A 27,608-nucleotide genomic window follows, 5' to 3' on the forward strand; every position below is an offset into this window, starting at 1 on the left:
ATTTATCTTAAGAGAAGAGAAAATATTTTAAATTCCACACCGAACGAAGGCAAACAAAACCACAGAGATAAATTAACTACTCGAAAAAGGCTCGTAACATCCCACCTTCTCGCAAACAGAATTGAAATTAATAGAAATTTGTCAGTTTAGCATGATTAGTTATGTTTGGTTCAAGAAATAGGAATTTCATTCGAACTGTTTGATGAAAGAGTCTCACTAATTTAATGAAAGTACGTTTCAATTGAAAACCAACTGAGTACCATACTCAAATCCACAGAACTTTAAAAAAACTGAAATGAGAATGTGATGTGATATTTACATATTTAGGACAATAGATTCCCAAGGCTAACACCGGAGTACTCACCATCCGGAAAAATTGAAAATCGTTCCTTGTTCAAAAGCTCCAAAAATCAGCCACTCTGCGTCGATTCCTCATCCGTTGTCAGTGCCGGCCGTCGCAGCACAAAAAGCCACACAACTGAAGGTGGCCACCTTAAAACTCGTCTTCACCGAGTCCGGATGGTGTCCTCCTCCTCCTTCGACTTCTTCACCTGCTCTTCCAATCAACTTTGCAACACTGTTGCTACCAAACCCCCTTCAGCAGTAACAGAGGGGAGAGAAAAAAAAATCCTTTTTCGATTCACGACTATTGCTGGCCGCGGCCACTTCTGCCGCCGCACACTACCACCGATTCCCGAGGAAGCACAAACACACCCTGCTGCTGCTGCCGCTGTACGTGTGTCGGCACACAATCTCGTGTGCGGTCGACTGACGTTGCCTGTGTGTATTGGTGGCCACTTTACACACCACCCCACGATCCGAGATTGGCCCGTCTCCCCCCGCGCCCGTGAAAAACGAGGAATAAGGAAGAAATCGCGACGACTTTGATGGGGGCCAGCGAGCGACACCAAAAAAACGGAAAAGACTAATCTTCTGCTCTACCAGAACTTCCGCACACGATACCTTCCCGGCGGAACGTCACCAGAGTCTGCTTGCGGGTGGAAATACGGGTCGAAATTTCACTTGCACTTGCACTTGGCCACTTTTTGTGGAGCGGTTTCAGCTGGCCTTCCTTCCCGACATCTTTTTCGTTTCTGACGGCTGTGCGCGACGAGTTGATGGAAAGCTCCCGTCGCGGCGATGTGCGTTTTGCGAGTTCAGGAAAGCTTTCGCGCAACCTGTCAGTTTGTCGGAGTTGGCGGCTGGCAGCCCGAATCCGGCAGGGGTGGGATTGAGCCGATTGACCCTTTCAGTGCCGAAAGGTGCAGCAACCGCAACTGCAACACTGAAAGAAATCAACATAGCAAATTCATGTGTTTTTTCACGTGAGCGTCTTCAAAAAACAACACGATAAAATCACATGCTTTTCCTATGACTCAAATATGATTTGCATGTTGAATGAATGAGAAAATCATTTGAAATCAGCTGATCGTTAGCGAAAAACATTTCATTAATGCATCGCATGGTATTCACTTTGGATTCAAATGAATTTCCCTTCGATTTGCCCCATTTGACTTTTCCCATGATTTTTAAGTGAAAAACACTTAAGATTGAAATGTGTTGGGTTTGAATGTCGAGCGTTGAACTTTTGCCTATAAATCAAGATGGTGAAGAGTGCAGACGAGAATTAGCTGTTAATTTTTGCTCCTGCAATTGGGTACTAAAGCCCTATGTCAATTTTTGTGTACAACCGAGGGGGACGTCACTCCGCGATAACACACTAAAACGCACAAAAACGAGCTCGAAAAGCATCAACGCTACTCATCGTGCCGAGTTTTCACATAACGCCACCTTAAAGCAAGTTATCGCAAGTTAACGCGCGTTAAAGCGAGTTAAAGCGACCAGCGTCTGCTCGACTTTTGAGCCAGGGAAATCTATCTTGCAACCTTGCCGTCGAGCAGTTTTTGGTCATGTTTGGCAACTCGGTATTTGTTTTGGTTTGTTTTCAAGCAGTTTTGACAGAAAGAAAATACAATGCAAAAATTGCGATTTTTGTCAACGGCCGGAAAAGTTTGCTCCGGTGTGATCGCCGGCTCCACCATTCACAGCACGCCGCACATTTTGACGACCGGAAAAGTTAACTTTACTCCCGGTGTGTTGGGTGTGATAGGCGGCTCTAACATCAAGTGCTTAAGACGGACTTTGGCGGAAAATCTTGACGCAAACTCAAGGAGGAGCAAAGTTTTGGGTAATGTTTTTTGGCAGTGCGATTAAGTGATTTTAGTTGTGATTTTTATTGTTTTTGTAGCCAGATAATCGAGTCGCTTGGATGTAGATCAGCCTGACCGCTGAAAGGCGCACCACCACGCTGCATCACTAGCTTTGGCCTGATTGTGACCCTCCTCCAGCGAAGCGTCGAAACGTTTGCCGAGGAGAAGGGCGAATTCGCCCGGCTGTCCTCGTTTGAGGGGGCCATCGTGGACATAAGTCCTGGAAGCGCGATGAGGTTGGCGATGGAACGACTTCCGTGACGGTGCTGGCGTCAGAGTTGCTGCGAGAGGCGGAAAAGTTGATCGAGCAAAAGTTGCACCCGCAGACGATTATCGCCGGGTGGAGAGCTACCACGAAGGCGACACCTTCGGCGCTGATTACCGCGGCTCAGGACAACTCGAAGGAGGTGTAAAAGTTCCTAGAGGATTTAATGAACATTGCCTGGATGACGCTCAGGTCGAAGATTCTGTCTCAGCAAAACTACTTTGCCAAGTTGGCCGTCGATGCCGTGATGCGGTTGAAGTGATCCGGGGAATTGAAATCAAGGTTTTTGGATCGAGCATCAAGATGGACTCGATGGCGAAGATTGCCGAGAAGGAGAAGATGAAGGAAAAGGTGATAACCCGGACCAGGTTCGTCTCGGTCGTTGCGATCTGATCGAACAGGTCATGATCGCCGAGGACACGCTACTGCGCTTCAGCGGAGTTCCCCTCGGAGAGGCCTGTTCCGACGAGGCGGATCGTTCGCTGCACGACGCTCTTTGCGTGTTGGCCGCGGAAACATCCGATGAGGAATCGATAGCCATGGAAGCGTTCGGTCTCGCTCTGCTCTAGCTGACGACGACGACGACGATCGCCGACAACGAAGAGCACCGTTTGTAACGCTTATCTAAACGAAGAGTAAGAATGTTGGAGAGGGGTTTTGCAGGACTTTTTTTATGTTAATGATTATTTTCTTTGCAGGTGCACGTGTAATCAACATGCCCATCGAAGGACGCTGCAGCGATGGCCGGACCTGGACATCCTGGACAGCCGGATTATGCTGCTGGAGCAAAAATTTAACGAAAAGATGATTGTTTCTATGAAGATGAACAAAACTACTAGTCAGATGAGTTTTAAATATAGTTAGAATACTTTATTAACATTATAAATATACTTAAAAATAGAACTTGTTTCAAAAGAAATCCAACCGCGTTCTGGGAAAACTCTCATAGCGCTACCGACACTCTTGCTGTAGACGCTTCCTCCACAGCAGACAGATTTGTGTTTCAGCCGGTAGAACAGTTGCAGGGTAGACTTCCGGCTCGTGCAATCAATTGCAGCGACTGAGCAATCAAGTACGCATACAACTTTTTTTCTAGAAGTAGACATTGGCAAAGTTGAACATCACACTAGCTCAGGATCGCAACTTCAGGATGTTCCAGTGAGGTGGCTTCAATTCCGCTTTCAAGGTTGTTTCCGCTAACACTCTCGTCCGGAATGTGGTGGAGGTCACGTGAAGTTCGTTCAACAACAGTTTATTTTCAACCGAATCCGTCTGGTCCGTCTCATGGCGCAATAGGTTCTTGAGGATGCACCGAATGAACCGACCTTTGTCCTCGACCCTCCAGAACTTCACCAGCACGGCGTCAGTACGTTTGTTGTACTTGAAGGTTCTTTCACGTCGTCCGGCGCGTTGAACCCAGCGCGCCCGCAGACACCACGGAACACCTCCAGGTGTTGATTCGGACTTCCAACATTTTTCCCTTGATAAGGACTTCCTCCTGCAACCGATCTTGCCGCAGTTCCTATATTCCCCATTTCAGCAGGTTTTCAGCGGAGACGACGTCGATCCGATGCGCAAGCTGCAGCAGCTTCCCAAGGAGGTCCTTGCTTAGCTTTTCCAGGTCGTCCAGCTTTTGCAGCTTTGCGTAAATCTCCTGCAACTGCTGTGAGACGCTGGAATTCGCCGTTTCGGAGTTCGTCGACTTGTCGTTCATTCCACCTTTGGAATTGATCGAGCGTCGGTCGGATCCGTTCATCCTAACCTCAATCTGCGACACGATCAATTTCACCGAAAAGCGACCACAGGGCCGGAACTCCACTTCTCCCGGGTCCGCAACGTACTCCAGCGACCGGATTTATGCAAAACTCAAGACAAAACGCGTGAATTAGTATTTCTTAAATTTTTTTAGCGGACGGTAAACAATGCCGACCTTTCAGGTTGCAGTTGCTGCCGTTCTGTCCGGATGCTGCCAACATGCTAAAGCCGGGCCGCTGTGTCCTGCTTACTCCTGTCCGGGAGCCCCCGTTTTTTTGAATCGACGATCTAGTCCGGTGACGGAGAAAAAATTGGCAAAAAAACTGCTCGACTGATTTGACATCGAGAACTGTCATTTGCTCTTGACAGTTCTCGCTGTCAAAAAAAATCGAGCAGTGTGATGCGAAAACGCAAGAAAAGGTAAACGAAAAAGCGAGTTAACGCGGTTATCGCAAGTTAAAGCATGAAAAAGCGGAAAAATAAAAGTGAACGCTGAAAAGGTTAGCAAAGGAATCTTTATCGCTCGGTCAACGCGGAAGTGTCATCCCCCTCGTGTACAACGGTAAAAAACACGATTAAAAACCATTTGTGATCACTTTTTTTTCATTTTAATGCATTTTTTTTTTCGACAAGACAACATTTTTTCGATGGATCAACTATGGTTCCCTTGGAACGAGCTGTCAAGTAGGAGCTTTTCTGTCAAGAAGGACCGCGAGGTTAATTTTTCAAAATTGATTGAAAAATCCATTTTAAACTCTTTGTGGTCGTACAAAGGGTCATTGTACTCAGAAAAATAAGCTTTATCACTGTAAACAATAATATCAGCAATCTAAGCTTCATTTTAGGACCCAATTGTTGAGGTTTAAGGCACAGGATCATGCAAAGAAGACTTATCGTTTTGTAAATTATATTTGAGGTAAGTCCTAACTAATGACCGTGATTAATTTCTTATTCAATGATGTATATTTGTTAAATTTACAGATGAACATTAAGAAATTTACATCAAGAAGATGATTACTGAGCAGAGAATTGGAACATCGGAACAAAGGTTCTATCATCGGCCTCTTCACCAAGAGGACATTCCCTCAAGCCGGAGATCTTTACAATCGTCGTTTAATCCGTCGGGTTGGTGGCCGGGATGTGTCTTAAAAGTACTTTTGATTCAAGAACACAGATTTTAGACCATGACCGCAAATACAGTGATTTTTATTGGGAAGAAAAGTGTGTGAAGAATCATTGCCTTAAAGAATGTTAAAAAAAATAAATCTATTAAAATTAATAAAATGTTTTTTTTAAACTGCATAAATATCACATTTCTAAAATATTCTCGCATGGTTTTCATTAGAAAAACATGTGGATTACATTAGCAATTCATTCAAATTTGAAGTAAACAGCACTTCAAAATCAAGTGCGAAGTCACACGAAACTAACGTGATTTGCACTTGAAATGAATACGGCGCACGATTGAAAATTTTCAAGTGTTTTGCACATGACATTCACATGCAAAGTAGTATGGGGTAGATTCATGTGGAAAACATGTGACATTGCTATGTCGGTTTCTTTCAGTGAACTTGGCTGCAACCAGAAAAAACATGAATTGGGTACTAAAGCCCTATGTGAATTTTTATGTACAACGGTAAAAAACACGATCAAAAACCATTTCTGATCACTTTTTTTCACTTTAATGCAAAAAAAAAATGTTGACAAGACAACATTTTTTCGATGAATCAACTATGATCCCCTTGGAACGAGCTGTCAAGTAGGACCTTTTCTGTCAAGAAGGACCGCGGAGTTAATTTTTCAAAATTGATTCAAAAATCCATTTTAAACTCTTTGTGGTCGTACAAAGGGACATTGTACTCAGAAAAATAAGCTTTATCGCTGTAAACAATAATATCAGCAATCTAAGCTTCATTTTAGAACCCAATTAGGTACTAAAACCCTATGTCAATTTTTATGTACAACGGTAAAAAACACGATTAAAAACCATTTCTGATTACTTTTTTTCATTTTAAAGCAAATTTTTTTTTTTGACAAGACAACATTTTTTTCGATGGATCAACTATGGTCCCCTTGGAACGAGCTGTCAAGTAGGAGCTTTTCTGTCAAGAAGGACCGCGAGGTTAATTTTTCAAAATTGAGTTAAAAATCCATTTTAAACACTTTGTGGTCGTACAAAGGGTCATTGTACTCAGAAAAATAAGCTTTATCGCTGCAAACAATAATATCAGCAATCTATGCTTCATTTTAGGACCCAATTTTAGTTTTTATTGTTTTCATTCTTCAATAAAAAAAATAGTTGTTTATCTGAGACTCCGACATTCGACGATGTATACAGCCCTGCATGTGTTTGTAAAATTTTTCATTCACGCGACTGACAGTTGTGAATTTTGTGTTTACAAAATATTCCGCGAAAAAATTAACGAGAAATCGCGCTTCGCTGTCTGGCTGCCACCGTAATTCCGAAACTTGTGAAAATTCCGGTCCGCGAACCATGAACCCAACGATTGCCATTTAGGAAAACTCACAAGAAAGAAATAAAGTGTCATCAAAATGATCGCCTTCAAGCTGGAACGGTTCCCGCACGTTTGCCGGACGTGTCTGCAGCCGAAAGCCAAGTCCCAGATGACCAGCTTGGGGGAAACCCGCGACAAAGACGGCGGTACCCGGCTGATTGACCTGCTGGACGAGCTGACCTTTCCGATCCCGGAGGTGGGTTTGAGCTGTCTGTTTGTGGTGGTTTTGATTTGGTTTGAAATTTTATGGCTTTTGTTTTCAGGAGCTGAACCATTTAACTCCCGGCAGCATTTGCGGCGACTGTCTGGAACAGTTGGACCAGTTTTTGGAGTATCGGAAGGGGTTGAATTACGTGCTAAAGTTTATCTTTGGGATGGCCCAGCTGAAGAAGGGTAACGTTACAACGCTGAAGGAACTATTCACGGAAGATAAAGAGTACGTGACGGCACTGCTGAAGCGGTTGCAGATTCTGGAGAAGGCCGAGCTGAGGTTGGAGGATTTGGTCGGGGAGTTTTCCAAGTATGATATCAATGGGGTGACGGACGTGAAGAGGGAACGGTCGGGGGAAGAGGGGGATTTCGATGCCGATTTTCTGGAGGATGCTTTGGTCAAGGTCGAGGTCGATGATGGTAGTATGATCGTGGAGTATTTGGAGTCGGCCGTGAAGAGAAGGCGAGGTCGTCCGAAGAAAGTGGAGGGATCGCCAAAGGTGAAGAGAAGGGGTCGTCCACGGAAGGTTATCGAGGATTCCGATGAGGATGAGGACGACGACGATCAACCGTTGCAGAACTTGAAGAACGAAATGTTGGAATCCTCCGGGGTGACGGAGGACGGTGGCGATCTGTCCGAGAACGACATGCTGATCGAGCGGCTTTCGAACGCGTCGGAACACTTTGCCGGGCACGCGCTTGTGGAAATGTTGGAAAGTGCCGAAGACGGACACTTTGACGGTGGCATGGAAGATTCCGACGGGGAGTTTGAACTGGACGAAGACCTGCTCGAACGATCTCGCCAGTCTAAAAAAGGCAAACGGAACTCCTCACCGCGAAGTCAACGCAAGGGAACACTTCAACAGTGCACCAAGTGCAAATTCAAGACTTACTACCCGCGAACCTTTGAAGCCCACATGGAGAAGCACGATCGCAAGGAGCGAAACTCTGGCGGAGGTTGGCACTGCAAGCGGTGCGACGAAGAGTTTGAAACCAAAAAAGCACTCGACAAACACAAACGGCAAGAGCATCGGGATTACATGTGCGACACGTGCGGCCTCTCCTTCGAGCAGAAGTTTGCCCTGAAACGCACCGGAAGCGTCACGCCGACGTTCGTCAGTACAAGTGCGATTACTGCCCGATGGAGTACTTTACGCGGCCGGAAATGCTTCTTCACACCAAACAGGTCCATCTGAACGCGTTCGAGGTCAAGTGTCCGGAATGTAATTTGACGTTCAAGACAAAGTCCACCCTCAACCAGCACCTGAAATCGCACACGAATCAACGGACGCATACGTGCGCAATGTGTGGTTTTGGGTTTAAATCGTACACGCACTTGAACCGGCACGTCAAGTCGGTCCATCAAGATTTCCGGTTTCAGTGTGAACATTGCGAGATCTCGTACGGACGCAAGGACAAGCTGCGGATGCACATGGAGAAGGTGCACAATGTGAGTAGATGAACCTTAAGATCAATTTAAGTTGTGTTATAGACATGACCAAAATGACCAAATTAAATCTAAATTTTAAAATTTTCAAATCTAGAGTTTTTTTTTTTTTTTTAAAAAAAGGACCTATAAACTATTGTCTTTCATATGTTTATAGGACCTATTCAAAAAAAAATCTAGAAATATTCAATTTAGAAAAAAAAAATTGAATGTTTTTATGCTTTTTAAATTTTGAACTTCAATTTAACATTTTTTTATTTTATAAATATATATTTTTTTAAATTTAAGGATTTAGGAATTTAATTTTTTTGAAATTTTAGAATTTAGAAATTTCAGATATTAAGAATCTCAGAATTTTATTATTTTTTTAATTTAAAAGTTTAATTTTTTTTTAATATTTGAGTTTGAGAACTCGACGCCAACATTTCAAAAAGCATCATGTACAAACCATGCGTTTTGAGAAAAACGCATTTGAATATTGAGCATCCATTTTCAATTCCCATTTTAATATAAAAGCAAAATAAGATGTTCTAATGATAACAAACGATGAAAAACGTTGCTTTTATTGATACTTGATCATCCAAATTCAATAAAACATTATTTCCATGATTTTATTTGAGAAAAATAAACATAGGGGAGTTTGGGGTAATATGGACAGTGGGGGTAATTTGGACACCCCTTTAAAAATCACGTTTTCTTCGGATATAAAGTGAAAACGGCAATTTAAGTGATAAGGCTAGTACTAGTAATGGCCTAGGAGTATGGACAAACCAAAAAAGTTGGAATAGGTTAAGTAGTTTTGGTATTATATGTAAAAGTTTCCAAAGGCCGGTTGGCACTGCCTTAAATTCTAATATTTGAAGGTTAAGAAATAAGGTTTTGCAGGAGTTATATGGCAAAAAAGTGGACATTTTTTGTTTAAGGGGGATGCTTGGACGATGCCTGAGATATGTACGTATAAAAATAGTGCATTTTATCCATTTTTATCATCAAAAATCGCAATTTATGATAGAATATGTTATGGGGGTAATTTGGACATGGCTTGTGGGGTAATTTGGACATACCTGAAAGTCTACCTGTCAGGCAACAAAAAAGTAACTTTCATGGTTGGATGAGTTGGGGAATTTAGATAAATTTAGAAGGATTTAATATGTCAAAACAAACAAAAATGAATGTGAGCAAAGAGAACTTTCATAAAACCCCTATTTTTAAATTTAGATAAATTTATTTCAATATTCGAATTGATGAAAATCTGCTTACTGTACATTTGGCGTTCAACAAGACTCTAGTGTTGATTGCTTTTAATTAATTTCTTTGACATTTCTAATTTCTTTGCTGGTTTACAATAATATTTAAATTTGAAGGGCTACAGAATGTAAAATTAAAAAAAAATATAATATTTTCAGGCTAATAAGTTCTATATAAAGATTCATTTATATAAACATAAACGATACCTTAATCACTCAAAACAAGTATAGTGTGCCTGATCCAGAATCAATGTTTAAATAATTTCAGTATTAATGATTAAATTATGTATACTACACTGAACTATTTGTTATCTTCCTATTGAATTATAGTTCTATCACAAAATCATTATTTCAACCTTTGATGAAATATTGTGAGCAACACTTCAAAATATAAAGCAATTACAAAACCAGGTTGAAGGATAAGAAACATGCTCAAAAAATCAAATGTTAAACTTATTCTTCAACATGTGTCCAAATTACCCCACAAAAGGTGTTCATATTACCCCACAAGGTATGTCCAAATTACCCCACAAGGCATGTCCAAATTACCCCATAGGGGTGTTCATATTACCCCCACACAAAAATGTGGGGGTAATTTGGACACCTTTTAATTTTTGCGATAAAAATGGGGTTTTCATCAAAATTTATCGAAATGAATGACATTTTTCCATCAAATATGGTCTCTATTATCCTCTGGTGTCATCCACATTCCTTTAAAATATCCATACAGCCCGTAACAGAGCAATTTCCTTAGGGTGTCCAAATTACCCCACACTCCCCTAACTTCTTTTGAAATCACCAACGTTTATATCACCCTGCTTGCATTGAGGGGGACGCTTTGTTATGATTCGGTTTTCTTCGCCGAATGTACATGGCGCTTTGTTCATGTTGCTTTTTTTCCGTCACGAGGTTCATATAGTCTTTTGTTTGACAGGTTGACAGGGCTTTATAAACAGAGACTGCTGATGGCAGAGATTTTGTTTATGTTACTTTATTTAAAATCATGATTAAACAGACTTTACTGAAGTAACTTTTGCTCATTTTTGGTGGAGAGGTAGCTTATTAGGAGTACTTTCAGAATATGCAAGTACCCAGAAAGTGTCAAAATGTACATGATGTCTTTTGAAATGTTACCGTCAAACTTTAAGAATAATAAAATATTGGAACTTATGAACGATAAGAATATTAGAATCTCAGAATTTTTGAAATTTAGGTACTTAAGTATTTTGAAATTTCAGAATATTTTAGAAATTTAGAATTTCAGAACTAATATAGAATAGAACCCAAAAATTAAAAAAATAAAATTTCGGATTTTTTTTTTAATTTTTGGAATGATAATTTTTTTTTTAATTTTTGTATTCTTGGTTTTTATTTTTTCAAAATTCTCAAATCGACGGTAACATTGCAAAAGGCATCATGTACATTTTGACACTTTCTGGGTTATTGCATATTCTGAAAGTACTCCTAATAAGCTACCTCTCCACCAAAAATGCGCAAAAGTTACTTCAGTAAAGTCTGTTTAATCATGATTTTAAATAAAGTAACATTCCCTGTTTATATAGCCCTGTCAACCTGTCAAATAAAAGACTACATGAACCTCGTGACGAAAAAAAAAGCATCATGAAAAAAGCGCCATGTACATTCGGCGAAGAAAAACGAATCATAACAAAGCGTCCCCCTCAATGACAGCAGGGTTATATAGACGATGGTTATTTCAAAAGAAGTTATGTTTGTTTTTCTCAAATAAAATTACGGAAATAATGTTTAATTGAATTTGGATGATCATGTATCAATCGTCTGCCTGTGTGGATCAATCGGACCGCGCACTGGACTCACAATCCAGAGGTTGCCGGTTCGAATCCCGGGGCGGACGCAAAAAATTCTAAGTGTAAATATAGGTATTCGGTGCCCTCTCCCCGTGCCCATACCTTCACACTTAGGAGACCCGGGAGGCGGAGTCTTGTCGCAAAAAGAACGATACACGCCTGTGGATCCGTCGACGAAACCGCAAGGTTTAAGAGGGCCACATTATAAGGTGTTACGTCGATTCCGTTTTTTTTTTGTATCAATAAAAGCAACGTTTTTCATCGTTTGTTATCATTAGAACATATTATTTTGCTTTTATATTAAAATGGGAATTGAAAATGGAACAACATTCAAATGCGTTTTTCTCAAAACGCGTAGTTTGTACATGATGTTTTTTGAAATGTTGGCATCGAAATGTTGATTTTGAATTTTACATTTTAATTTTTTATATTATTCTGAATTTTTAGATTAGATTAGACAGTTTTTTTTTAAAAAGGTCCTATAAGCTATTGTCTTCCACATGTTTATAGGACCTTATAAAAAAAACTCTAGAATTTTTAATTGCTATAACTTTTTTCAGAGTAGATGAATCTCTGCGCACTCTTCGGTAAAGTTGTCCCTTGGAACACGAACTGATTGGCTCATGAAATGTTTCAAAAACTGCTCGCAATATGGACTTTGTTTCACTTCTTAATAATAATTTAGCTGACTGTTCCCAACCTTATTATTTCTAATTATTTCACTCAATTTTTTCAGATCCAAACCTACTTCGTGTGCGACATATGCCTGCAGTCTTACAATGCGCGCGACAAGCTCGAGGAGCACAAGACCCACCACGAGAACCCGAAACCGTTGCAGTGTGGAGTCTGCCTGACCGCGTACGTTAGCCAGGAAGAGTTCAACTCACATCTGTGCATCACCTACAAGTAATTACACGTTGATATACCTAATTGATACTTGGTGAAATATTTAATTCGCTTTCATCCAACAGAGACGACTACGTTTGCTGCGAGCGCGACTTCAAGTATCACTTTTACTACAACAAGCACATGTTCCTGGTGCACGGCCTAAAGACAAACGTGCGCGTCAAACCGACCCAGGGACTGCTGTTGGGACAGGTTCGCGCCATGAGGGTAAGGTGTCTTCGAGCAACGGTCAGCAACAACTGTATTGATTCCATTTCCTCCTTTAGAAACAAGCTGAGCGGTGTCCCCGGTGCGAGCGGGAATTCCCAACAAGAAACCAAAAGAAGCAGCACATGATTGCGTGTCGTGGCGACGGCGGCGGTGACGGTCAGGACTTTATGGGTGCGACGGAGATCCCCGTCGTGATGGCCGTGGAGGGAGAAAAGCCCGTGGTTGGCGGAGGCACGCTTTTGGGCACCACCAATCCGCAACAGCAGGACGACGACGGGTGCGTTACGTACGAAATCGAGTACGTGGATAATTACGATTCGAAGGAGGACATTGCGCGGAAGGTGAATTTGGTTTAGTCGGCGTGGGAGGCGCGCTTTGCTTTGCCAGCTGTGTTTTAAGCTGAAAGTCGTCGTGAAAAATACTTTCTTTTCTTTTAGCACGTACCTATCGCGTTTAAGGTAAATGTTAGTGCGTTAGAGTTAGGTTTTTACAATACTTTAATAAAGGATTCCGCAAAGTGACGTTTTTTGTGTACCATTTAGTAACTTGTTTACTAACGAAGAATGTTCGTGGGGACCATCTTTGATGAATGTTAGCTTATATAGTATCGCAAGGCATATTGCTGCTTCCACGCAACAGAAAACTGTTGTGTTGCAAACACCATCTCTGCTTGGGACGTATGATTCAAGTACCTTTCTTCAGTTCTACGATATTTGAGGATGCTGTTACCTTATTATCAAGAGCATTATAAATCTTAAGTTGCTCCGCAACGTGGCTTTTTTTGCTTCTTTCATGTCCTCCCACTCCATAGTTGGCTACGTACTGCTTCTTCAGGTCATTCACGTGACCAAGAAAAATCATGTGCTGGTCATCGCCGATGGTTGTCAACTTGACTTACTCGTCCCCTGCTGGATCCGGCATTACTGGCAGAGGCACTTCTTCTTGGTCTACGCTGTCCTCCTGTAATAAATATATATTATTTTTTCATGCTGATTGTGAAACAAGGATTTTGTTTTTCAAGATTTTTTACCAAGCCAATGTTGTCCTGGTTATTATCTAGAACCGGCGCCAGGACATTGACTTATATGCCATGTTACATGTCGACAAGCGGAGTGTCGACATTTGTCTCAGCTGGATCCGCTGCAGAAGAAGTTGAGATGTTGACCGTTGAAACAGGCTGCCGAACGCCTTGTTGGACGACGGAAGTGGCACTAGTTGCAGCTGGATTCGGCACTGGTGGTGATCGTACAATGCTCGGGTCTTTTCTTGCATAAAATGGATCTTTCGGAGTATGGGTTAACTCCATTTCTTTTATTTTAAGAATTAATATCTTAATTTCGTTTGTAGCCGTTCCATCCAGGTGGTTCTCAGCGATTGAAAAGATCCGTTAAAAAAACATTCATTGTATTTTTTTAACATGAAGTTATGCTACGATATATTTTTTTTTCATATTTATTTTGAGAAAGAAAAATTGTGAATTTCAACACCTTTTACCGGAATAACATCTCAGCGCCTGCTAAGTTCAGTGAAGTCGATGTAAACGAAACCAACCGTTTTTGACAGGTAATGATTTCGATCATTAATCGCGATGACGATTGAACTGTCAGCAAGCCAAAACAAAAACATAATCCAGTCGAGTTGCCACTTTTACAAACGAAATCAACCGAAAATGCCCGTCTTCAAGCTGGCCGACTTCCCGAACGTGTGCCGACTGTGTCTGGTCGCGCCGGAGGGCAAGCTGGTCTCGCTGCGGACGCGGGATCCCGTGTTCGACGGGGGCACCATCGGCGACTTCATCACCAGGATCAGCTTCAAAATCGAACAGGTAAAACAAACAAAGCTTGAATGTGGAGTTGGTGTTTGGGAAATGCTAGTTTTGAACTCTTGCAGCACAAAGCGCATCTGTTCCCGCAGGTGGTCTGCCAGCCGTGTTTCGACCTGCTGAAGTTCTTTGCCCGGTACCGGACCAAGGTGGCCAATGTGCATTTGCTGATGAACGCGCTCGTGGAGTTGCGGTTCTCCAACTGCCGACCGCTCGTGGATCTGTTCGAGAGAAAGCAGAGCGCGATAGAGGTTCTGCTGAAGGACGTGGGGGTTTGTGAGGAGGTTGAGGACGCCACGGCCCAGACGCTGATGGAGGAGTTTCCGACGTACGCGATCGCCAGCGTGGAGCGGGCGGATGAAATCGATGTCGTTGAGCCGGTTTGCGACGATGTGGTGGAGTCGGAAAGACCAGCGGTTCGGAGGGTTAAGAGGAAGGTCCCAGTGCAGAAGGTGGTTGTGAAGCGAGTCAAGAGGGTGAAGGCGGTTGAGTCGACTCCAGATGAATCGGTTGAGAGTAGTGTAGAACCTGCGGGAATTGATCAAAGCCAACCGGATGAAATTGATCAGCCTGTTGCCCAAGAAGATGACAGACATTTGAAGGAGATTAAACTGCAGTACAAGCTACGTTGCACAAAGTGTACCTACACGACGGAGTACCTGCGGGAGTTTGAAGCTCATCAGCTCATAGAACACGAGATCAAGAGCCGCGAGTTCCACTGCGACAAACCGGGCTGTCCGGAGGTGTTCAAGGATGCGTACCTGCTGTACAAGCACAACGTCAAGATGCACAAGCCGTTCGTGTGCGACATTTGCGGAACCGGGTTGAGCAGCCGGAGCGACCTCAAGGACCACATGGCCCGTCACAAAAACGATCAGAACTTTGCCTGCACGTACTGCGATCGGCGGTTCAATTTGAAGCAGGACCTGGGGACGCACATCCGGCGAATCCATCTGAGTGAGAAAAATTTCGAATGCAAGACTTGCGGACTAAAATTTACCTCAAATTATATGCTGAAAACTCACTCGGAAACGCACAACGTGGATAAGAGTTATGCGTGCCAAACTTGCGGCAAGAAGTTCAAATCGTCCGAGAATCTCAAAAGTCATCGTATTATTTACTGCGATCAAGTCAAGTTACGGCACGAGTGCAGTCACTGCGATAAGCGATACCCCTCCCGGACGAAACTGATAGACCACATTGAGTCGGTGCACAGGGTAAGTGAATCTCCACTAGTTAACAGCTGGTCAAGCTGAACCATATTCTTCCAGATCAAGTGCCGCTTCCCGTGCGATGTCTGCGTGCAGCCGTTCACGAACCCGGAAGAAATGGCCACGCACCGGCTGCGCCACGACAACCCCAAGGAGCTCGAGTGCGGCCGCTGTCTGGTGGCGTTCCTGTCCGCCGAGGACATGGCCGCCCACCTGTGCATCACCTATCAAGATAACTACTTTTGCTGCGGACGGGACTTCCGGTACCACTATGCGTACAACAAGCACATGTTCATCAAGCACGGCCAGAAGACGAACGCCCGCGTCCGACCGAACCCCGACGAACTGCTGGGGTTGTCCAAGCTTAGGAGGGTGAGTGTCATCGTAAATAACGAGATTAAATCTTAGTAAATTTGCTTTTTTTCTGTTGTAGAAACGCATCGAAATGTGCCACAAGTGCGAAACTGTGTTTCCAACTCGGGCGAAAAAGCAGAGACACCAGGAAACCTGCACCGGTCCGCCGGCGGTTGCGCCTGAAGCTTCTACCAATACTGCTCAGGACGCGCCGTTGATTCCCATGTTCAACTACTGAGACAAATAAATACAAACCAAGATCAACTACAAAGTAGCAGTTTTAATTCCCACGCAGGTCTCCAGATGTTGCTCTCTCTTGCTGCTCTTGATGACCTGCTGGCATTGCGTACAAACCTCCGTTCCTTTCTACAACACAATAAACAAATGTTAAAGAAATAACATTCAACCTCATCCTCCCCGTTCCTCACCCGTGCCATCCGGATCTTGCCAAACAGCTGGCCCGGCTGCATCCGGACGCGGGCGTTCGTCTTGACGCCGTGCTCGATAAAGACGTGCCGGTTGTAGAACCGGTGGTGGCGCCAGTCCTTGGCGCAGCACACGTAGTTCTCGCGGTACTCGATGCACAGGTGGGCGGCCAGCTCCTCACGAGAACCGTACACGCGCAGGCAGGTGCCGCATTCGAGCTCGCCGGGCGCGGCGTGACGAGCCAGATGGACGTTCAACTGCTGCTCGCTGGTGAATACCTCGACGCAAACGTCGCAGAAGAAGCGCATTTGGCGCTTTACAAATTTAAGAAGGGAAGGAAAGTCTAAGATTTTTCTTCTTCTTAAAAGTAAGTTATGGATTACAGTAGTTGTTCGGTAACTGGGCGCTCGATAACTGGGCCGTAGCCCAGTTAAAAAGCAGACAAACGTCAAAAAACCAAAACAAACCGAAATCACCGAGGGGTTAATGGATGCAAAAATCATGGTCAACAAATAAAAAAACTTTTTTCAAACTTTAATGTAATTTCAAGTCACAATTAAAGAAATATGAAAAGTAATCATTGTAAACAAATTTGAGTAACTTATATTTCTATATTTCATCAAATAAATATTATGGATCGGTAGTCCCCTCGTTATTTTTCGTTCAGCCCAGTTACATGTTACATAACGTACTCGGTAAGCACGTTAGCCATTTCATGCTTGCAAACAGGCTTGCCACAAATACAGATTTTTTAGCACAGGTCCGAAACACAAACGATTTTTTTTTACAGTTAAAATACATTTGAGCAGTTTTTGTTATATTGGCCAAAAAGATAAACATTGTTAGCATCTTTTGGCATGTTCAGTTTTTGGTAAGAATATTATTCTTTAAAGTTATACTCGATTGAGTGTTTGGTATGTGCCAAAAAAATCTGTATTTGTGGCAAGCCTGCTTGCAAACCAGAAAATAACAGAACTTGATCAGAAGACATCTTGCGTTTTGCTGACTAAGAATTACCGACTTCATTTTAGCTTTAAGCCTGGCGCTTGTTAACGCATTCCATGTTTCAATTTGTGTCCATGTTTTCATTAGGGCATCTCCACCGCAGGGACCTAATTGCGTAGCAAAACAATGTAATTGGGCCAATGTGACTTGTAAACATAGAGTTTATCCTACTCACGTCAGTAAATGTTTACATTAGGAGTGATGATTGATTTTTCGTTTTCAATTATTCGAGTTTGGAGATATTTTCCCTTCCGTGCCTGCAAGTTTACGCATGAAAAATGACTAATCTGGTAATCTGGGGTGATGCAGTTTAGTTTTTTAGGTCAGATTGGGGCTGTGTTTGTTTAATTTTGGTCAACGCATTGTCGATCTACTGCCGGACATGGAAGAGACAAGTCATTTGTATTGAGTAAAAATAAAAATTCAAGCATAATATTTTAAATAAGCCAATACGGGTTTGAAAACAAGCAATTCTAGCAATCCTGATCTTAATTTCTTAAATTCTTAAATTAAATTCTTAAATTCTTAAATTTTTAAATTCTTAAATTTTTAAATTCTTAAATTTTTAAATTCTTAAATTCTTAATTTCTTGAATTCTTAAATTCTTAAATTCTTAAATTCTTAAATTCTTAAATTCTTAAATTCTTAAATTCTTAAATTCTTAAATTCTTAAATTCTTAAATTCTTAAATTCTTAAATTCTTAAATTTTTAAATTCTTAAATTCTTAAATTCTTAAATTCTTAAATTCTTAAATTCTTAAATTCTTAAATTCTTAAATTCTTAAATTCTTAAATTCTTAAATTCTTAAATTCTTAAATTCTTAAATTCTTAAATTCTTAAATTCTTAAATTCTTAAATTCTTAAATTCTTAAATTCTTAAATTCTTAAATTCTTAAATTCTTATTCTTAAATTCTTAAATTCTTGTTCTTAAATTCTTAAATTCTTAAATTCTTAAATTCTTAAATTCTTAAATTCTTAAATTCTTAAATTCTTAAATTCTTAAATTCTTAAATTCTTAAATTCTTAAATTCTTAAATTCTTAAATTCTTAAATTCTTAAATTCTTAAATTCTTAAATTCTTAAATTCTTAAATTCTTAAATTCTTAAATTCTTAATTTCTTAAATTCTTAAATTCTGAAATTCTTAAATTCTTAAATTCTGAAATTCTGAAATTCTTAAATTCTTAAATTCTTAAATTCTTAAATTCTTAAATTCTTAAATTCTTAAATTCTTAAATTCTTAAATTCTTAAATTCTTAAATTCTTAAATTCTTAAATTCTTAAATTCTTAAATTCTTAAATTCTTAAATTCTTAAATTCTTAAATTCTTAAATTCTTAAATTCTTAAATTCTTAAATTCTTAAATTCTTAAATTCTTAAATTCTTAAATTCTTAAATTCTTAAATTCTTAAATTCTTAAATTCTTAAATTCTTAAATTCTTAAATTCTTAAATTCTTAAATTCTTAAATTCTTAAATTCTTAAATTCTTAAATTCTTAAATTCTTAAATTCTTAAATTCTTAAATTCTTAAATTCTTAAATTCTTAAATTCTTAAATTCTTAAATTCTTAAATTCTTAAATTCTTAAATTCTTAAATTCTTAAATTCTTAAATTCTTAAATTCTTAAATTCTTAAATTCTTAAATTCTTAAATTCTTAAATTCTTAAATTCTTAAATTCTTAAATTCTTAAATTCTTAAATTCTTAAATTCTTAAATTCTTAAATTCTTAAATTCTTAAATTCTTAAATTCTTAAATTCTTAAATTCTTAAATTCTTAAATTCTTAAATTCTTAAATTCTTAAATTCTTAAATTCTTAAATTCTTAAATTCTTAAATTCTTAAATTCTTAAATTCTTAAATTCTTAAATTCTTAATTCTTAAATTCTTAAATTCTTAAATTCTTAAATTCTTAAATTCTTAAATTCTTAAATTCTTAAATTCTTAAATTCTTAAATTCTTAAATTCTTAAATTCTTAATTCTTAGTTCTTAAATTCTTAAATTCTTAAATTCTTAAATTCTTAAATTCTTAAATTCTTAAATTCTTAAATTCTTAAATTCTTAAATTCTTAAATTCTTAATTCTTAAATTCTTAAATTCTTAAATTCTTAAATTCTTAAATTCTTAAATTCTTAAATTCTTAAATTCTTAAATTCTTAAATTCTTAAATTCTTAAATTCTTAAATTCTTAAATTCTTAGAATTCTTAAATTCTTAAATTCTTAAATTCTTAAATTCTTAAATTCTTAAATTCTTAAATTCTTAAATTCTTAAATTCTTAAATTCTTAAATTCTTAAATTCTTAAATTCTTAAATTCTTAAATTCTTAAATTCTTAAATTCTTAAATTCTTAAATTCTTAAATTCTTAAATTCTTAAATTCTTAAATTCTTAAATTCTTAATTTCTTAAATTCTTAAATTCTTAAATTAAATTCCTAAATTTTTAAATTCTGAATTCCTGAAATTTTTAAATTTTTAAATTCTTAAATTCTTAAATTCTTAAATTCTTAAATTCTTAAATTCTTAAATTCTTAAATTCTTAAATTCTTAAATTCTTAAATTCTTAAATTCTTAAATTCTTAAATTCTTAAATTCTTAAATTCTTAAATTCTTAAATTCTTAAATTCTTAAATTCTTAAATTCTTAAATTCTTAAATTCTTAAATTCTTAAATTCTTAAATTCTTAAATTCTTAAATTCTTAAATTCTTAAATTCTTAAATTCTTAAATTCTTAAATTCTTAAATTCTTAAATTCTTAAATTCTTAAATTCTTAAATTCTTAAATTCTTAAATTCTTAAATTCTTAAATTCTTAATTTCTTAAATTCTTAAATTCTTAAATTCTTAAATTCTTAAATTCTTAAATTCTTAAATTCTTAAATTCTTAAATTCTTAAATTCTTAAATTCTTAAATTCTTAAATTCTTAAATTCTTAATTTCTTGAATTCTTAAATTCTTAAATTCTTAATTTGTTGAATTCTTAAATTCTTAAATTGTTAAATTCTTAAATATTTAAATTCTTAAATTCTTAAATTCTTAAATTAAATTCTTAAATTCTTAAATTTTTAAATTTTTAAATTCTGAAATTCTGAAATTCTGAAATTCTTAAATCCTTAAATTCACAAATTCTTAAAATCATAATTTTTTAAATTCCTGATTTTGAATACAATTTTTGACAAAAATAGTGTTTTTGAATGTTAGAATTTCAAGTTTTCGTAAATTTATATTTTTGAATTTCTTAATTTCAGATTTTTAAGCTTTGGTAATTTCGACATGTAATTTCTAAATAAAATAAATACTTTAATATTAAAATTATTATTCAATGCTGCATACTTTTTATTTAGAATTTCCAATTTTTTTTTACTATTGAGTTTTTCAGTCAGTTAAAAGATATTTGTATGATAACTGTCAAGTTTATTTTCGTTCTGGTTTACTTCATTTCGATCCGTGTGGATCAATTGAACAGCGCACTGGAATCACAATCCAGAGGTTGCTGGTTGGTACTAGAAATAGTGGCCGACAGCTATAAAGACAACTTCTGTTTTTACTCATTTCGACCAAAAAACTATATCTCTGGAGTTTTTTTTGAAAAGGTCCAATAAACCAAATTTGCAGTTTTTGCTTTTTGGGTGTTTTTAAATACCCCTGACTCAAGGCGGTTTCAAAAACACCCAAAAAGCAAAAACTTGAAATTTGGTTTATTGGACCTTTTCAAAAAAAACTCCAGATCTGTCCATTTAATTTCAAAATTCTGCAAGAGATTTGGCGGGTGTTTTCAATATCATTATATCGAATACAATATTATTAAAACGTTTGTCGCATACAAAAAGGAAAATTCTGGATATATATTTGAATTTTAATACATAATTCAAAAATGTTTAAATTTTCTGTGATGATTTGCCTATATCAAAAATCGGTGGTTGATTATTTTTTATTTAAAAAATACTTAATAATGATAAAAAAACACATTTTTTCAATTTAAGGCTAGTATGCAGATCGGAAGGAAAGGGGTCAAGAAACAGCTTTACGAACAGCAGAACAAAGGAGAGAGAGCGATTTCTTGGGGCTTTTCTTCACCCTCTCTGACTTGCTTGCGCTGCCGCTGCTGCCCATTTGATTTTTTTTCTTGTCCGGTTCCTTCCGAAGTGCGTATACCGCTTTAATAAAGTCGTTTTGAACCAAATTACTGATTTTTTCAATATTCATTCAAATTTGATAATCAAAATAAATGTACCTTCAACCAAACAAAGACAAATGATTCTAAAAATCGCTGAAAACATTAGCCACCGGCAGCTCGGGGACTTTTCGAGCACCTATCTTGGCTACTCGACGGATCCCGATGAACTTTTTCTTCGCTGAATGAACTCGAAGGCTAATTTAGCTTTAGCTTTGCTACCCGCGGTGCGAAAGTTGGGGTGCAAACATGTCGGGAGCAAATCGGATGAACTCTTTTAAAAATTTGAAAATGATATTTTATTGATGTAAGTAAACAATTAGGACATATAATGCAATTGGAAGTATGTTCTATCATGCTAGAATGTAGTTTTATTGATTTCGATCAACTAAACGGCTAGAATTTGAAAATAAATAAATTAGATCCCCGCGGTGGGCTTGATTCGGTAGCCAAATTAGCTCCCAGCGGTGCGAAAACGTGCATTAGGTACGGAGCAAACCTAAAACTGGGGATCCAATTGATAGGTTTGCCACGCAATTAGATCTCTGCGGTGGAGATGCCCTTATAAAGGCTAGTATGCAGATCGGAAGGAAAGGGGTCAAGAAACAGCTTTACGAACAGCAGGACAGGGAGCGTCCTCTTGGGGCTTTTCTTAACCCTATCTGGCTTGCTTTCGCTGCCGCTGCTGCCCATTTGAAATTTTTCTTGACCGGTTCCTTCCGATGTGCATACACCGCTTAAGGATCGTTCCATTCGTCCAGTCCAGATTCCTTCTCATGAATTCAGTTACCTCAGCCAAAAGAATCAAACTTACCCCGTGCATCCGCTCGATGTGATCCATCAGCAGATGGTTGGAGTGAAACTTTTTCTCACACTCTGTGCAGCCGTACCGCCGCTCGGTGTGCACCTTCTTCACGTGGCAAGTGAGCGCTGTATCGGATTTAAACTTGGAGCCGCACATCTGGCACGGATGGTCGAACGAGTTGGTGTGCGTTAGCTCGTGATATTTGAGCGCTCCCTTGCGCTTGAATTCCAGCCCGCAGATTTCACAGTTGAACGTCCGGTGGATGTGAATCTCGCGAGTGTGCACGCCCACGTCGCGCTTCGTTTTGAACGTTTTCCGGCAGTACTGGCAGTGGAAGTTTCGCTCGGACGCGTGACGTTGCTTGTGGGTCACGAGGCGAGCCTTCTGGCTGAACTTGAAGCCGCAAATTTCGCACACAAACGTTTTGTGCGTTTCGTTAAAGTGCTTATCGTGGGATTCCTTATCGTCGAATCCTTCGGGACATTTGTAAGCTTTGCATGAGAATTTGTGAGCTGGTTCCTTCGAATGGTCAGCTTGTCCTGCCTCGCTTGGTGGTCTCCCTATTCCCTTCCGGAAAACAGGCTCAATGATGAGGTGTTCTAGTACTTCAACCCTAGTTTGATCATCTTGATCTTGGACCATCTCAACGTTCGAATCATCCTCTTCTATCTCACCCTGCATGGTGACACCGTCGTACTGCTTAAATTCATAGATCAAATCCGTTACGCAAGGATCCTCTTTTTCACTAAGTGCCAAATCCTTCACCAGAGCCTGAACCGTTTCACCTTGGTTCCGGAACAGATCCACGACCGGTCTAGTGTTGCCCTGCTTAAGCTCGACCAGCGCATCCGTCAGAAGGTACACGTGCAACATTTTGGACCGGTACCTGGCGTAGAACCGGAGCATTTCCAGGCACGGTTGGCAAACTTTCTGGGGGAAGAAGGCTGCCTTACCCTAAAATTTAAAAAGCATTGAAATATGGGTTGGAAATCAAATTAAATGATTTTTCTCACCTCCGGAACCTCACACGAAACCTTCGCGATGTATTCCTCGATGGTAGTTCCGCCTTGCAGCATGTCGTCCACGGAATCCAGTGGGACCATATTAATCGCTCGATGGTCGGATTCCGATTCCAGGCAAAGGCGACAAACGTGCGGAAACTGTTGCAGCTTGAACATAGGAATGTTGACGGCTTTTGTTTGAACTTCCATGAAGGGTTTAATTTAATTTTTTTTTAATTTAAAAAAAAAAACTTGCAAACCGCCGAAAAAATTCAAAACATTCTTGGAATCAATGTAAACAAACGAGTTGGGCCGATAAGACATTTCACAGCTGTTGAAATAAGAAATTGGTCGACATAGCCAAGTCGACCGTTTCGACGAATGCAACTGTCATTTTTCATCATCAAAACAAAAGTTGTTTATGTTCAGGTATTCAGGTGCACTGCAAAGCGGTGAGTTAAAAAAAAAGAAATCAAGAAAAAAAATGACCGTTTTCAAGCTGGAAAAGTTCCCCCACGTTTGTCGGCTCTGTCTGGAACCGGACACGGGCGGCCTGATGTTCTCGCTGGACTCGGCGGATCCCGCGCTGGACTGGGCAACGATCCGCGACTTTCTGGCCTCGTTCACGGTCCCGATTGCGGAGGTAAGTGTCATTTTACAGGTGACTTGAATTTCACGTCTGTGTTTGGGAAATGCACTTGATGTCGTTTTTGTAAGGCCTTGCAAGAGAGGTGTTTAAATTGACAATATTTTTAGGACAGAGCACCGTTCTTTCCCCAACAAGTGTGCTTAACTTGTATGGAATTGCTCCGGTTCTTTGCCAAATACCGGTCAAAAATAGTAACCGTTCATCTACTGATGAACGCCTTGGTGGAGCTGAGACACATCAACTCGAGACCACTGGTTGACCTGTTCGATACCAAGCGAGAGTCCGTCAGAGCAGTGTTGAAGGATCTGAGTATTTGCGATAAACCCGATCCAACGGCGACCGATCTAATCTACGAGTTTAAGCAGTATGACATTGCCACATTCAGTATCGATGTCAACCCGGAACTACCAGCGTCGGAAGTGGGAACAGAGCCAGCAAACGAACCGTCCGTACCTGAACCTCCTCGAAAGCGACCATACATCAAAAGAGCCAAACCCAAAGCGGAGGTTGAAAAGCCAGAAGAACCGAAAAAGTTTCACTGCAAGACAGAAGGTTGCATCGAAGAATTCGACAATCTGTACGCGCTACGAATCCATCGGAACAATACGCACAAACCGTTCGTCTGCGACACCTGTGGCTACCGGCACCATAGCAAGAGACATCTTCAGATTCACATGGAACGCCACCTCCAACAACGTGACTACAATTGCAAGTACTGTCAGAAAAAATTCAAAACGCACCATGACCTTAGCGTGCACGTCCGTGAGGTTCACATTGCCAGCAGAAAGTTCATTTGCGGTACGTGCGGCCTGGAGTTTAGGCGGAAAGCAATTCTGCAGGATCACGAGCTAGCTCACGGCGAAGCCTACAATTTTACGTGTGAAATATGTGGCAAAAAGTTCAAAAGACCCTCTGCATTAAAAAATCACGTCATAAAGGTACACGAAACCCCGAGACACGCATGCACAAGGTGCGACAAAAAGTTCCACGTCAACTATTTGTACCTGGATCATGTTGAAAACATCCACGGGGTAGGTTCCACGAAACAGTCCACAATCACAAAATGTCTAACCCAACTCACATTTCAGATAAAAATGCGCTTCTACTGCGACATCTGCGTCCAGCTGTTCTTCAGCCAGGAAACGCTGGACGCCCACAGAGTGTGCCACAGCGCACCAAAGGAACTGCAGTGCGGCACGTGTCTGTCGGTGTTTGGCTCCACGGACGAAATGAGCGACCATCTGTGCATCACCTTCCGGGACGATTACGTTTGCTGCGGTAAAGATCTGCGCTACTACAAGATGTACAACAAGCACATGTTCATCGTGCACGGCCAGAAAACGAACGTTCGCGTTAAAGCGGACCAGAGCCAGCTATTTGGCCGGATTCGTTGCTCGAGGGTAGGGAGTGATCGGGGTGGAAGCGTTGCTCTATTTTTAATTTTCTTCGATTTTCAGAAACGAATTGAGGTATGTGCCCGTTGCGAGCAAACATTTCCCACGAGGACGCTCAAGAAGCAGCACATGGAAATTTGCGGAAAGGATCAGGCAGAAAGTAGCTTTGCTACTTCACTGTTAGATCAGATCTAACAGATTGGCCCAAAAGTGCATTTAATCATATTGTCCGGATATATGAAAATAAAGAATTTTAATAAAATTTAATAAAAATCAAACTTATTTTACAACATATCGACGGCACAATTTCAAATGGCATCATGTACATTTTGACACTTTCTAGGTTATTGCATATTCTGAAAGTACTCCTAATAAGCTACCTCTCCACCAAAAATGAGCAAAAGTTACTTCACTAAAGTCTGTTTAGACTGGTTGCAACGCGGCTCTACTTTGTTCTAGCTGTTTCATTTTTCAAATAGAACTGAAACAGACCACCCGCAACGCGGAGTTTTATTTTTCGAGCAGTATTTTGAAACCGGAATAAAACTGCTCGACGAGTTTGTTTCAAACGTGAGACGATTTGGAACTGGAATAGAACTCAGTTTCAAAAAAGGTGCAGGTGGTTATGTTACACATGACCAGTATGACAAAGAACTTTGCAAGATGATTGTTGAAATTCGATTAGAATGTCCGGTCCAAACTTCCCCCTTATAATAACCGTCCTATCGAACTAAGGGGACGGAAATTGCAAGTGGAGCTGAAATAGAAATCAAAGTGAAATCAATTTACTATCCTTCACTACTCGAAAGTTACCAAGATGCGGGAATGTTTTTGCAAGGCTGTTGCAAGCAATTGGCGGCAGCAAAGGAAATTCGAACAGCAGACATTAAAAACTACCCTTTACAGGGCTCTTAATGATTACGAGATAGTTATTCTAAATTTTCAGAAACAGATTTTCGCAGTGGCACAAAAAATGTGTATCGCAGTAATCTATTTATTACTTCCTGCCTAATAAGCAATATATTTTAACTGCTTAATTTCAGATAATGGCCAAATGCAACTTTTTATGTCCATTATCAAAAATCATAAAGTTTGATACCCATATTGCCCCAAATCTTACGGTCCGGCAAATGTCCCCCCATCGGAACAGCCGCGAGGCCTCCGGCCACTCCGGATTGTGGCCACTACTGCCGATATGTCAAATTTCATGTCCGGTATCAAAAACCATAAAGTTTGATACCCATATTGCCCCAACTCTTACGGTTCGGCAAATGTCTCCCCATCGGAACATCCGCGGGACCTCCGGCCACTCCGGATTGTGGCCACTACTGCCGATATGTCAAATTTCATGTCCGGTATCAAAAACCATAAAGTTTGATACCCATATTGCCCCAAATCTTACGGTCCGGCAAATGTCCCCCCATCGGAACATCCGCGGGACCTCCGGCCACTCCAGTCCAGGTGGTGTCCAGTTCCAATGATCGACTCCCGCGACTGGAATGTCTTAGCTGGTCCTTGCCTCCAAGCCATCTGCTTCCGGACCTCCAGGCCGTCTGCTTCTGATGTGTTCTCGTCGACGTCCAGCAATAGAATGAATTTTCGGGACCGACCGAGCCGAGTTTTGTTGGCTCGTCGACGATCCGAAAATTATGAGGTGGAGTGGGGGTGATTTTAGATACATCAATCTCACGTCTCTCGATTGACTGATTGGGAAACGTTCGTTCATCCAACCAGCGTGCACCAAAAGAGGGGAAATTTGCCGAGAGGGGAATTCGTCACGTAACGTTTTCGCTTCGCGAAAATTTTGGATTGACACCACGTATAGAAACCTTAGGACAAAGTTCTTTGTCAAAAAATCAGATATATGGAGATATCCACGTATTCTTACACACACACTATGATGCTGTGTTGATAATCATACGCACACAATTAAAAGCATTTTTTTGAAACAACATTTAGATCAGCGCGTTGCGAGCACCGTGTTCTAGTTTCATTTCCACCAGTTCTAAAAAATTAAAACTGCTCGCAATTTGAAACAATTATAAAACTTCGCGTTGCAACCAGTCTTAATAATGATTTTTAATAAAGTAACATAAACCAAATATATCTGGCATCAGCAGTCAACATTCAAATGCGTTTTTCTCAAAACGCATGGTTTGAAATGTTGGCGTCGATA

General features: G+C 39.9%; 5 protein-coding genes across 6 annotated transcripts in view; 3 read left to right on the forward strand and 2 right to left on the reverse strand.

Annotated features, from left to right (window-relative positions):
* Positions 1-1,123, reverse strand: part of LOC6044397 (phosphatidylinositol 3-kinase regulatory subunit alpha) — a 62,747-nt gene extending 61,624 nt beyond the window's left edge. The window contains exon 1 of one of the 2 annotated variants that reach the window (XM_038258579.1): positions 365-1,123. The gene's annotated coding sequence lies outside the window, so the exon portion shown is untranslated. The remainder of the gene's footprint in view (positions 1-364) is intronic. The other variant, XM_038258581.1, reaches the window with a different exon arrangement.
* A 5,484-nt stretch (positions 1,124-6,607) lies between these two features.
* Positions 6,608-13,113, forward strand: LOC6044394 (zinc finger protein 649). The gene is given in 6 exon segments (XM_038259975.1): positions 6,608-6,942; positions 7,010-8,036; positions 8,039-8,406; positions 12,213-12,382; positions 12,448-12,589; positions 12,649-13,113. Coding segments are annotated over 6 exon segments (2,166 nt in total). The 5' UTR covers positions 6,608-6,783; the 3' UTR covers positions 12,949-13,113.
* Positions 13,114-14,144: 1,031 nt separating this feature from the next.
* Positions 14,145-16,250, forward strand: LOC6044392 (zinc finger protein 62 homolog). Its single transcript, XM_001861878.2, has 4 exons — positions 14,145-14,417; positions 14,483-15,631; positions 15,686-15,997; positions 16,059-16,250. Exons 1-4 carry the CDS (start codon positions 14,181-14,183, stop codon positions 16,215-16,217), a joined length of 1,857 nt encoding a protein of 618 aa, XP_001861913.2. The 5' UTR covers positions 14,145-14,180; the 3' UTR covers positions 16,218-16,250.
* LOC6048752 (zinc finger protein 226) lies at positions 16,030-23,698 on the reverse strand. The gene is made up of 4 exons (XM_038259977.1): positions 23,402-23,698; positions 22,398-23,342; positions 16,408-16,719; positions 16,030-16,345 (listed from the first exon to the last, which is right to left on the reverse strand). The coding sequence occupies exons 1-4, from the start codon at positions 23,597-23,599 to the stop codon at positions 16,244-16,246; spliced, it is 1,557 nt and encodes a 518-aa protein (XP_038115905.1). The 5' UTR covers positions 23,600-23,698; the 3' UTR covers positions 16,030-16,243.
* Positions 23,699-23,783: 85 nt separating this feature from the next.
* LOC6048728 (zinc finger protein 808) lies at positions 23,784-25,701 on the forward strand. Its single transcript, XM_001865564.2, has 4 exons — positions 23,784-24,032; positions 24,146-25,069; positions 25,127-25,438; positions 25,496-25,701. Exons 1-4 carry the CDS (start codon positions 23,811-23,813, stop codon positions 25,625-25,627), a joined length of 1,590 nt encoding a protein of 529 aa, XP_001865599.2. The 5' UTR covers positions 23,784-23,810; the 3' UTR covers positions 25,628-25,701.
* The last annotated feature ends 1,907 nt before the right edge of the window (positions 25,702-27,608 follow it).

The sequence above is a fragment of the Culex quinquefasciatus genome, chromosome 3 (assembly GCF_015732765.1).
Source record: "Culex quinquefasciatus strain JHB chromosome 3, VPISU_Cqui_1.0_pri_paternal, whole genome shotgun sequence".
NCBI lineage: Eukaryota > Metazoa > Arthropoda > Insecta > Diptera > Culicidae > Culex > Culex quinquefasciatus.

Coding starts and splice junctions, on each gene's coding strand:
- LOC6044392 (XM_001861878.2), top strand. CDS start 14,181: ATGACGATTGAACTGTCAGCAAGCCAAAACAAAAACATAATCCAGTCG. Junction 14,418..14,482: donor TCAGCTTCAAAATCGAACAG/GTAAAACAAACA, acceptor GAACTCTTGCAG/CACAAAGCGCATCTGTTCCC. Junction 15,632..15,685: donor ACATTGAGTCGGTGCACAGG/GTAAGTGAATCT, acceptor ATATTCTTCCAG/ATCAAGTGCCGCTTCCCGTG.
- LOC6048752 (XM_038259977.1), bottom strand. CDS start 23,599: ATGGAAGTTCAAACAAAAGCCGTCAACATTCCTATGTTCAAGCTGCAA. Junction 16,720..22,397: donor ACATCGAGCGGATGCACGGG/GTAAGTTTGATT, acceptor AAATTTGTAAAG/CGCCAAATGCGCTTCTTCTG. Junction 16,346..16,407: donor GCAAGATCCGGATGGCACGG/GTGAGGAACGGG, acceptor ATTGTGTTGTAG/AAAGGAACGGAGGTTTGTAC.
- LOC6048728 (XM_001865564.2), top strand. CDS start 23,811: ATGTTCAGGTATTCAGGTGCACTGCAAAGCGGTGAGTTAAAAAAAAAG. Junction 25,070..25,126: donor ATGTTGAAAACATCCACGGG/GTAGGTTCCACG, acceptor CTCACATTTCAG/ATAAAAATGCGCTTCTACTG. Junction 25,439..25,495: donor GCCGGATTCGTTGCTCGAGG/GTAGGGAGTGAT, acceptor TTCGATTTTCAG/AAACGAATTGAGGTATGTGC.